Source organism: Apaloderma vittatum, unplaced genomic scaffold (genome assembly GCF_000703405.1).
Source record: "Apaloderma vittatum isolate BGI_N311 unplaced genomic scaffold, ASM70340v1 scaffold23963, whole genome shotgun sequence".
In the NCBI taxonomy this organism is placed as follows: domain Eukaryota; kingdom Metazoa; phylum Chordata; class Aves; order Trogoniformes; family Trogonidae; genus Apaloderma; species Apaloderma vittatum.
This window is the reverse complement of record NW_009710138.1, coordinates 111-11,078: the sequence shown is the minus strand read 5'-3', so window position 1 is coordinate 11,078 and position 10,968 is coordinate 111. Positions and strand designations below refer to the sequence as shown.

Below are 10,968 nucleotides of genomic sequence, written 5' to 3'. Positions count from 1 at the left end.
ACCATTGTCGTATAGGGGACAGTGGTTAAAATATAAATATGGAGTGGCCTGGCAGATTGATCATATCACACTCCCTTGCCAAGGAAGTGCTATATGGTTTCAGTGGTGGAAACAAGCACCAGGTGACTGGAAACATATTCCATGCCTCGTTCCACTGTCCAGAATGCTATCTTGGGTCCTGAAAAGCAGATCTCATGGCAACACAGTACTCCAGAAAGAACTGAGTCAGACCAATCTCTATCTCTGAAGGACTTGCAAAATGTAAGAAAGTATGAGTGCATTAAGAAGAGTGTGTCCAGCAGATCAAGGGAGGTGCTCCACCTCCTCTACTCTGCCCTAGTGAGACCTCACCTAGAGTGTTGCATCCAGTTCTGGGCTCCTCAGTTCAAGAGGGACAGAGATTTACTTGAGAGAGTCCAACGGAGGGCTACGAGGATGGTTAAGGGACTGGAACACCTGCCTTATGAGGAAAGGCTGAGAGACCTGGGGCTTTTTAGTCTGGAGAGGAGAAGTCTGAGAGGGGATCTAATTAATATGTATTAATATATGAGGGCTGGGTGTTGAAAAGGAAGCGACAATCTCTTTTCACTTGTGCCCTGTGGTAGGACAAGGGATAATGGATTCAAGCGAGAGCACATGAAGTTCCACCTCAACATCAGGAAGAACTTCTTTACTATAAGGGTTACAGACCACTAGAACAGGCTCACCAGAGAGGTTGTGGAGTTTCCTTCTCCAGAGACTTTCAAGACCCCTCTGGATACGTTCCTGTCTGACCTGCCCTAGATTCTGTGGTCCTGCTCTGGCAGGAGGGTTGGATTTGATGATCTCCAGAGGTCCGTTCCAACTCCTAGCATTCTGTGACCTTAGCCATTATGAAGGAAAGCCACTTACCACACAGTTGTTCCAGTGCTGAGATAGTGAGGCTAATACCATAGACTTGAATGGTAGAGAAGCCAGACCATCAGGATCCCTGGCCAAAAACACAAGCATTGACAAGGACCATGGGCACACATGGTGACAGGCACAGCATAACGAACAGGCGTGCATGGCCTGTGGCATCATCAGGACACACTGCAATAACCGCAAGCCAGGCTGAGCCCACAGAGCACAGCTTGCTGCAGCAGGGATTATCGTCATGGCCCATGGCTCTGCCCTTGTGCAAGCATTCTGATCCCCAGCCTCCTCCAGGCAGTTGTCACTTGGCCAGGTAAGACAGGACTTGGCCATGTAAGACAGGATCTTTGTCATGGAGACCTGGACAACAGAGCTTTGTGCTACTGGAAGTGTCGTGACCATGGCTGCTGTCCCAGGCCAGTGACAGCGCAACTATCCCATGACACAGGAGCAGGGATTTCACCTGCTGTAATGGTGTCGGGAACTGCCAGCCACAGTGTCCTGGGGCCATGGGGAGACAGGGTCTGTGTGGGTACTTGCCAGTCCCAGAGGCTGGTGTGCCTCAGGAGCAACTGTCCCAGCACTAGCAAGGAGGAACCTCCCAAAATGAGGGGCTGAGACAGCAGGGATGGTGCTGGTGGCACATTAACTGGATGAGGAGGTGGCCAGGGTCAGAGTCCAGGCCACAGGGGAGGAGCACTGAGCTCCAGGGTCAGGGTCCACGAGGATGATAGAAATTGCTGGCACATGATGTCCTGCAGTAGAGTGCTGCATGCTGCACGGGGAGCCTCCACTGCTTCTCTCCTCCAGCCTTGGCTTCTGAGGACAGCAAGGTGCACCATGGCCCCCTGCCAGCTCCGCATCCCCCCACCCCAGGGGCTGCTCCAGCCCCTAGTCTTGCCAGAGAGACTTCTGCTTGGACCAGGGCCCACTAACATTCCCCCCCGCGTCCTGTCTGCAAGCGGCCGGCAGATCCTGGGCCACATGCACCTTGAGATGCTACAGGTGAGCTGCCTTAGCCCAACCTTCTTCCTCTCCCTTTCTCTCCCTCACCTGCCATCAGGGGCTGGGACAGCTTTGCTAGGATGAGGCGGGCAATAGTGGTGACAGTTTGTCCCCTGCTGCCCCAGGTGATGGATGAGATCAAAGCAGGCATCCAGTACGCCTTCCAGACACAGAACCAGCTAACCCTGGCTATCAGCGGCACTGGCCACTGTGCCATGGAGGCTGCCCTCCTCAACCTCCTGGAGCATGGCGACACCTTGCTGGTGGCCGTCAATGGCATCTGGGGACAACGTGCTGCCGACATCGCCAGGAGGTTGGGTACGCTGGGAACAGCCGGACAGCACCGATGGGGCTTGTGGGTGGGATGCCAGAATGTGACCCCTAGCTTGCTGTCCCCATTCTGGTGGCAGTAGCCAGTGACACAGCTTCTATAGCTGTAAAGTGCTCCAGGTTATTTCCCTCCACTTAGAGTGGTTTATGGCTTTTCCACTGGGCAAATCCACAAGAGGCTGGACCCTGGCAGTTGGCCTCACTCCTGGTTCATGCATAACTGATTCCTTCATGGAGCAGGAGGCTGCCCAGTGGGAGATATGCCCAAACCTCATTCTCCCTCTGCCCAAATCCCTCCCAGGAGCTGATGTCCATGAGCTGCTGAAGGCCCTGGGTGAGTACTTCACACCACAGGATATTGAGGAGGTGAGTGTCAGCCACAGTGTTGGGTGATGGGTGCAAGCCGGCCCTGGGGGCAATCACCTTTCCCTTTGTTTCATGCAGGGCCTGGCACGGCACAAGCCTTCAGTGCTCTTCATCACCCATGGCGAGTCTTCCACAGGAGTGCTGCAGCCACTGGATGGGCTGGGTGATCTGTGCCACCGGTCAGTGCACCTGGGCATCCACATGGGCTGGCAGCAACCCAAGGTCGCTACTGGGGATTGGGGCACAGAGATTTACATGCCCAGGGCTCCCTTCTGGCTCTGTTTTGCTGGAAGCAGTTAGTGCCAGTGAAAAATACAGCCTCAGTGCGACTGGCATGCCAGGGCTTGAGGAAGAGGGGTGGCAAGAGGAGGTGACAGGGGGAGGTGACAGAAACACCAGTCTGAGCATGTCCTCCTGCAGGCATGGCTGCCTGCTGCTTGTGGACGCGGTGGCATCACTTGGGGGAGCCCCCATCTTCATGGACCAGCAAGGTAAGGACTACAGTGCCATCACAGGCACCCAGGGGACAAAGGGCTTACTCCTGAGCCAAGAAGGCAGGGTGGTGGGATTAGTCCTAATGCTCAGGCTAGCAGCACTAGAAACTGGTCCAGCTGCAACCAGAGAGCCTATTCCACTCTGTCAGCAGTGCCAGAGTGTCCCCTAAAGCAGTCCAAACACAAGCAGGACCTGTAGTGTGTGCTACCCTGTGTTTCCCACCCACCACTTGCACCTGGGTTGGGGGGGCTCAGTGTGTCCCCAGTGTGTCCCCATTGAGACCCCCCTTAGCCCCTAAGGAGCTGCCTTCCCTCTTGAGCAGAGATCGATGTCCTATACTCCGGATCTCAGAAAGTCCTCAACACCCCCCCTGGCAGTGCCCCCATCTCATTCAGCGAGCGAGCCAGGTAAGGGCAGCCTTGTCCCATGGTGGGAAAGGAAACGGGGCTGGTGGGAGGCTGTTGCTTACCTCTGTTTTGTCAGCTATCCACTCCAGCCCTGCTTTGGAGAGTGCACCCAGCACCAGCTTTGCAGACTCAGTCTGTCCCATCCCCAGGCAGTGATGGGCACTGGAGCGTGTACTCGCTTTGGAGCGGGCCCTCCCACAGGACTAACCCCACCCCAGAGCCCCACCCCAGAGCCGGTGGTATCAAGTTCTGGCTCCTCCCCAACACGCTGCTTCACCAGGGAGAAGATGCTGAGGAGGAAGATGAAGCCCCCATCCTTCTACCTGGACATGGGCTGGCTGGCAAACTACTGGGGCTGTGATGGAGAGCCGCGAAGGTGAGGGCAGGCTATGCCAGGACAGACAGCTACAGCTGTCTCACCCACAGCCTTCACCCCAGCTCGGGAGCTGCCTGGCCTGCGAGGTCCTGGCCCTGTCTCCCCTTCACCATGTCTGCTGGTTGCAAAGCAACCCTTGGGGATTTGCATCCCCTCTGCACTGGCTAAAGAGGAAGGAGGATTCCATGAACCACTTCCCCCTCACCTCAAGCTGGAGTACTGCTCTGCTGTTGGCTGGACCAAACCCACCTGGGTGCCCCTTGGGTTTTGCAGGTACCACCATACAGCACCAATCAACAGCTTCTTCAGCCTGCGGGAAGGCTTGGCCATGCTGGCAGAGCTGGTGAGCAGCACTGGGCAGGCAGGGGGGCACTGGCAGAGCCACTGGGACTTGGGGGAGTGAGGTGTGCCAGGAGGTCCCTGCCACCAGCAAGGACCTTCTTCCTTTCTACGCATAGGGTCTGGAGAACTCGTGGGAGCGCCATCGAGCCAACTGTGCCCTGCTGTGCCAGGGTCTATGCGACCTGGGGCTTGAACTCTTTGTCAAGGAGGAGGTAAGTGTGAGGTAAGCCCCCATGGTGCAGGGACAATGTGAGGATATGGTCTTGTATGGCTGGAGACATACCTGGGCAGGTGCTGATGCTGGAGAGAAAAGTCTTCCTCTGCTGATGCTCTCTCCTGACAGGCTATTACGCTCACTGGGAGACAGGACCATAGCCAGGAGCTGCAGATTTAACTGTTTTTCTCTTCCTCAGAAGGCAAGGCTTCCCACTATCACCACTGTCAGGGTGCCTGAGGGATATGACTGGAAGGAGATCACAGCCTTTCTCATGGACAGTCATGCCATTGAGATTGCCGGAGGCCTGGGCCCTTCCATGGGCAAGGTGGGCAGTGTCCTCCTCTCCCACTGCTCATGGCCAGACACTGAATCCAGCTGCAGCTGCATCTGTCAGCAGTGCGCCCCATGATTAACTGGCACTCTCTGGCTGCAAGCAGCAAACACGCAGCTGACCGCATCCCGTCACCTGCAGCAATGCGTAGCAGCTCCTAACGACACAATTGCTGGGTATAACTGAATAACAGTGCACATAATTAACATGGTGACACATCTTTAGATGAAATGCATGACATATAGGAGCAAGCAGGAAGCTGGGCACATATGCTCATGCCTAGCCATGCACATGCATGCTCTGTGTGGAAGCCTGCACTCTGCTGTCAGCCACTCTGCTCACAGGGAGACAGCGTTGGGCAAAGAAGGGTGCTGCAGGGACACCCTTGCCCTTCTTCTAGGTCCTGCGAATTGGCCTCATGGGCTGCAACTCGACAAGTGGAAACGTGGACCGTCTGCTTCATGCCCTGCAAGATGCCCTCAGGCGCTGCCATCGCAGCAGACTGTGAGCACTCCGACAGAGCTCTGCTGCCTCCCCGGGACAAAGGCAGGCTATGCTGCAACACCCAGCAAGCCAAGACAGAGAGGAGAAGCTGGAAGAATCAGGGAACGCGAAGGTGAGGGCTGCAGCTCAGCCAACACTGGATGTGGCTCAAAACACCTTCTTGTCCCTTTACACAGGTCACTCCTCTCCGTGATGGTCTGGCCTCCAGCTCCTCCCCTTCTCTACATATGGCAGCCCCACTGCAAGTTGACACTGGGCCTGGATCCCACCACAGGTCACTTCCTCTCCCAACTCCATTGCTCTTGGCTGTCCCTGCACCAGAGCGCAGCAACACAGTATGCCAGCGATCCTCCCCAGATTAGATACCCTGAGATAAAACACGCAACCCAGCGCCTCAGTTCTACTAGGGGAGTCAAGAGTCTGTGCATTCCCATTCAGGTGCAGCAGACATGAACTTACTCTCTGATATCTTTCCTCAATAAAGCAACATGGTAGCATGCTGTTCCCTGGCCTCATAGCTCACCTTGCATCCCCCCAAGTTTCAAGACATCCAGATGGCAGTGGTGGGGTCCCATTCAACTCTGCCAGGGGATTTAATGCTGGATCTTGGAGAGGAGCTGAGACATTACTGAATCTAGTGCCATCCTGGATTTGGTACACCTCGAACAAGTGCAAGCAGATGTGGAATGTCTGCTTGAGCACCATGTCCCAACATCACCAGCCTCCCACAGCCTCCACGATCGGGTTGGGCAGCACATGCAAGCATCTACCAGGGGCTGAAGGGTCTAAGGAGCAAATTCCAGCATATCCTAAGCTTCCCAGCCTATGTGGTTTCTGCTGCTGCCATGCTGTGCCTTGAGAGACCAGCTGAGGGCCTGGCATTACCTGGCTGAGCAGGATGTCAAAGTAGGCTGGGTCCCTGTAGGACTCATCCTCAGTGGAGAGGTACAGGAGTGCCTAGGTGCTGGGATCTGCCTGTCAGCTGTCAGTGCATGCACAGAGGCCAAAGGAGAAACAGAGGAAGTGTCAGTGATCCCAGGCAAAGCTCTTTGCCTTACGGTAGACGGAGGTGAGGTCCAGGGCCTCTCTTTGGAAAAGGTTCTCCTTCAAGTGCAGTAAGTGAGGCAGGTGCTATGTGGCCAGGAAGAGGACGAGTATCACCAAGAACCTGTAGATGGAGCCCTCCAGGTCATAGAATCATAGAATAGTTTTAAGATCATCAAGTACAACCATCATGTCCTGCCAGTCCACTGGGGAGGGGAAGAGTTCTGTCTGTGCTCCACAACAGCACCATCTGATGGGAGGGAGAGTATAGGACTGAGCACTCCCCACAAAAGCCATACCTTCACACCCTGCAGGTCACCACCATACAACAACCTGTGAGGCTGAGTTGTCAACATGGACATCATGTGCTCAGCAACCTCTTGGAGCTGGTGCTTCTGCTGATGCAGGCACAGCCCATGCCCCACTATCCCTTATCTTTGAACCTTTGCTTTGCTCCCCAGAGAGCCCCTGTCTCAGTTCCAGTGCGAGTCCTAGCTCTGCAGCAGCTCTGAAACAACGTGCCCAAGCTTTTCACAGGCACCAGGCAATAGTAAAAATCCTCACTTGTGGTTTCTGTCAGCTGCTGCCAAGGCAGGTGAACCTCCAGCAGCTGTCATGCCACCTTCCTTAGCATTGTGCTAGCAAACGGCCCAGCACCAATGATTTTTGAAAACATAACATAACAGACAAGGCACACAGTGGGCTGGAGCAGAAGATATTTTTTTTAAGGACAGATACATACTACACCCTTTAAAAAAATACATATATAAAAATCAAATAATGCAACATAAAGCAAAACTCACAGGAATTGGGTTACTTGGAGCTGGAGCCATTCTCTCAGCAGAAGATTACTTTGTCTCCTATTCCATCGCAGCCGAGGGAGTGGCCACAAGGTAGGGCACATCTGGATTGTGCCACCAGGTGCTGTCTCCAGCATGGCCGCTTTCCTGACCGGTGTCACCAGCTGGCATGGGTCTAGAGTGTCAAAACCAGGTTGGGTGGGGACAGGAGGGTTTTTTCAGAGGCAACACCATCCTCAACCCTGCACAGGCACCTCTCAGCACACCAGGCCACAGGACAACTAGTGGCATAGCAGGCACAGCAACACAATCCCTAGCATGGCCCCTGCAGACACAGTCAGCCTGTGCCAGGGGATGCACGGCTTATTAGCACAGAGTCCTAGCTTTTAACGCTCTGAGTGTTTCAAGCCAGACATTGCTAGGTCAATCCAACAAGTGCCTGCCACTTGCAAGGAAGAAGGATCAAATCCCTCTAACCATAGCTGGCAGCATGCATCCTTTACGGACACAGCCATAGGCTGGGACATTCCAAAGCATTGCAGGCACTTGGGCTGAGTTGCTTGGAATCTTCTTCGAGCAGCAACTCAGCCAGGGTAGGGTGCAGGGGAGCAGCATTGACTCCATCTGCCCAGAGAGCTGCTGCCCCACCAGCTTACCTTCAGCTGATTGAAGGTGAGACCACTTTTCCCACCCCCCCTCTCCCCACACACTCCCTTACCACATAGCTAATCAAGCAGGGGAAAGCTGTCCAGACAGGGTGCCTGAAGCAGCTTTAAGATGGGAAGGATCTGGTGAGAGAAAGTGGTGTCCAGCAATAGGGATGACGGAGACCTGCATCCTCCCAGCTGGGGAGAGGATACCTGCAGTGACCTGGCATTTATGAGGATACCCCCTGGCCACCCAAGTAGCCCCAGACACACAGCATCTTGGATTCACCTCCTGCACCTACCTCTGGCAAAGAGGAACCTGGGAGATTTGCAGTACAATGGGGAAGCCGCTGAGTAGCTCCTGCTTTCCCAGGAGGGACAAGATGTGAAGTAAAGCAGAGCTGTGCTCCCCTACTTGCAGGAGGAAGGGCTGCAGGCTGCCTTGGAAGGGAAACTCGACTGGACCCCAAGGAGGGGCTGAACAACCAGCTGGACCACATTGTGCCTAAAATAAGCCTGGGCTGGTCCAACAGGATGTTCAGCCACTCTTATAGGCCAAGTAACTGTGCTGGAAGGTGAGACGTGTGTTACCCCAGTGCTGCTCCCTCCTGCAGCCCACCCTGGAAGGTACCTTTTTACCCTGCTCTTGCCAGATGCCAAGGTTCACTCCCAAAGCCTGAGCAGGGATCTGAGAGCTGCCAATCTCTGCATGGCCAGGGTTCAGCTCCTGGAAACAATTTGGGTGATTCCTTCAGTTGCTTCCACCCACTCTTCTCCTGAGATGCCTGAAATTTGGCTAAGAATTTTGCCCAAACACAGGGCAGTGGGTTTGGACATCACGAGGAAAGTGAATTCACCCTCCTGTTGACATGTCCCTCCACTTCCCTATCCCTTTCCCTTTCTTGCCTATAACTGGCAGTGCTGCCGGCCAGGGGAGATCCCTGGGACAGGGTCACCCTGCTATGTGCGCAGCTGAGCTGCTCACCTCCAGCAATGGGAAGAGGCAGGGATGAAGTGGGCTGCTTCTGTCACCTTCCAGAGACTGTCTTTGGGGAAGCCTCTGTCGCTCTGCCATCCCTTAAGCCAGAGCAGCTCCTGCCCCCTCCTCACCACAGGGATGATGTCAAAGCAGACGGACTTCCAGCCACCATGGATTAGCAGTAAAAACTCCACAGCATCCTACTGCAGATTTTTGGCCCTGAGGTCACCTAGATAAAGAGGGGTTTGTTACGGTTAGGAAGTTACCACAGCTGTTCCCACCAGCTGAACCAAGTATGTGCTGCAATACCCATGTGCACACCCCACCCTGCTCAACTCACCCTTTTCCAATGCTGCAGGTGACTCCTCAGTGAAAGCCACTCTTCACAGCACAAAGTCCCAAGCAGCTGAATGGGGCCATGCTGCTGAGTGGCTAAACAGTGCCAAGAAAAACAACATGGTACGAGAAAAATGGACCAGGAAAGGTCTCCAGATGTGTGGATAGAGGAAGATGAAGGGCTCTGGCTTGGTGGTAGAGGAAGGAGGGAATGGTGGGCTTGAGGGGGCTGGATTAAGAGACTTTTAGACTTGCTGGTCCTCTCATATCACCTTTCCACCAGGGCTTAGATTTGCTTCAAGAAGCAACCTTGGAGATGGAAATATATGAAGAAGCTAATGTGAACCCTGCTGGGTCCCTTCCTCATTGTGTCCTTCCCAGGGATGCTGCTTCCAGCTGGAGCCTGTATGTATGCAGAGTCAGACCCATCCATGCCCCATGGCCCCAGTCCACTCCTGATGCCTTCCCAGCTCACCCTCCAAACACCCTCCTCCAAGGAGCAGGGGACACTTGGAGGCCAGGAGAGACAGGGAAAACATGGTTAGGATGAGTCAAATACACCAAGCCCTGAGCAAACTCTCCCTGGGGACTAACCATAGAGGTGAGTGAACCCTGCATGGTGCTGCCACCCACCAAGGTGGGTGCCATTAGCCCAGGGTGAAGATGCCCAAGGATGATTCTGCTGCTGTGGGATGGGAGTAGTTTGCATCTCCCCTTTCTTAGCTAAGGGCAAAGCCTGTCTCAGCATGCAGCAGTGCTTGTGCAGGCTTCAGGTTGGCCATGTGCCTGGGGACTTACATCTCAGGCCATTTGCACAAGAACCACTGTCGAGCTGGGCTCCACAGCTGTGCTTGAGGAAGCAGTGAAGCATCCTGCTGGTATATCACAGAATCATGAAGTGGTGTTGGCAGCACATGATTGCTGAAATAAGGAGCTTTTCAGGTGCTGGAGAACTTTGCCTGGAACCAGGCATCCCACACCACCTCTCTACTCCATGACACACATGCTGCCAGTCCATTCTTCCAGTTTGGTCCCTGGAGAGGTCACTTCCAGATCGCAGATGCATAGATCCGGACAGTGCCCCACTGGAGTGTTCCCGGGTCAGCATGCCAGCACGCTCAGGGCATTGCCATTAATGCACAGGAGGACCTCCACAGTGACAGCATGCTCAGAGACACAGAGAGTGAACCTGAAGATTTCCAGGTCCCTGTCATAAACCACAAGGAAGTGGGGCTCCCTAAGACGGACACCCTCCAGCAGGGTCTGCTGGAAATTCTCCAGCCGTTGCCTCTCACAGGACGTGATCACCTCGAGGTAGCTGTGTCAGTGGGAAGTGCTGGCTACTATGGCAGCTCTGTCACTGTCCTGAGCCTTCTCTGAGCAGGAGTGAAAATACATGGGCAAAGAGAGTAGATCTGGGAGCTGATGCAGGATGTGTGGAGGCAAGCTGCATCTGTGCACCGACAAGCACCACTGCTTGGCAAATGTCATGGAGAGCTGCTGGGAGCACTAGTTTCACCCAGGACAGAGCCAAGGCAGAGTACTGAGTCACGCCTTGCCCCAGTCAAGTCCAGCAGGATGACAAGAGATGCTCAGCCGGCAGGTCATGCTGGGACAAAGCTGTGGTCTGCCACACCTCTCCCAGCACCGGGGCTGTGTGCGGGCAGCATACCCTCACAACTGGTGCCAGATGAAGGTGATCCGCTGCCATTGCAGGTCTGCACCGAACTTGCGTTGCTCCCATGGAAGCTGGCAGCAGGCTTATGCCTGAGTTGGACCACGCTTTAGTGGCTGTGGGCCACCTCAGGACCCCACAACCACCATGCCGGCACTCCGTGCAGTTCTGCAGGCCCAGTCCCGGGCTCAGCCCATGGCTCCACTGGGCTCAGGCTCAG

At 54.8% G+C, this 10,968-nt stretch overlaps 2 protein-coding genes across 2 annotated transcripts; one reads left to right on the top strand and one right to left on the bottom strand.

Moving 5' to 3' along the window:
• The first annotated feature begins 1,665 nt into the window (after positions 1-1,665).
• AGXT (alanine-glyoxylate aminotransferase) lies at positions 1,666-5,271 on the top strand. The gene is made up of 11 exons (XM_009867205.1): positions 1,666-1,899; positions 2,025-2,217; positions 2,531-2,595; positions 2,674-2,774; positions 3,016-3,086; positions 3,413-3,497; positions 3,778-3,873; positions 4,147-4,216; positions 4,332-4,427; positions 4,629-4,757; positions 5,164-5,271. The coding sequence occupies exons 1-11, from the start codon at positions 1,735-1,737 to the stop codon at positions 5,269-5,271; spliced, it is 1,179 nt and encodes a 392-aa protein (XP_009865507.1). The 5' UTR covers positions 1,666-1,734.
• Positions 5,272-5,842: 571 nt separating this feature from the next.
• Positions 5,843-10,449, bottom strand: LOC104272260 (chromosome unknown open reading frame, human C2orf54; the record flags this gene model as incomplete). The annotated part of the gene is given in 10 exon segments (XM_009867206.1): positions 5,843-5,900; positions 5,902-5,927; positions 6,153-6,242; positions 6,303-6,449; positions 6,498-6,561; positions 8,744-8,966; positions 9,354-9,358; positions 9,961-10,009; positions 10,012-10,132; positions 10,184-10,449. Coding segments are annotated over 10 exon segments (1,049 nt in total), but the record flags the coding sequence as incomplete, so codon positions are not given.
• Between the last annotated feature and the right edge of the window lie 519 nt (positions 10,450-10,968).

Bases quoted from the DNA above. Each gene is read 5' to 3' on its own strand.
- AGXT (XM_009867205.1), top strand. From the start codon at position 1,735: ATGGCCCCCTGCCAGCTCCGCATCCCCCCACCCCAGGGGCTGCTCCAG. The intron at 3,498-3,777 runs GTAAGGGCAGCC...CTGCTTCACCAG, and splicing joins TCATTCAGCGAGCGAGCCAG to GGAGAAGATGCTGAGGAGGA. The intron at 4,758-5,163 runs GTGGGCAGTGTC...CCCTTCTTCTAG, and splicing joins TGGGCCCTTCCATGGGCAAG to GTCCTGCGAATTGGCCTCAT.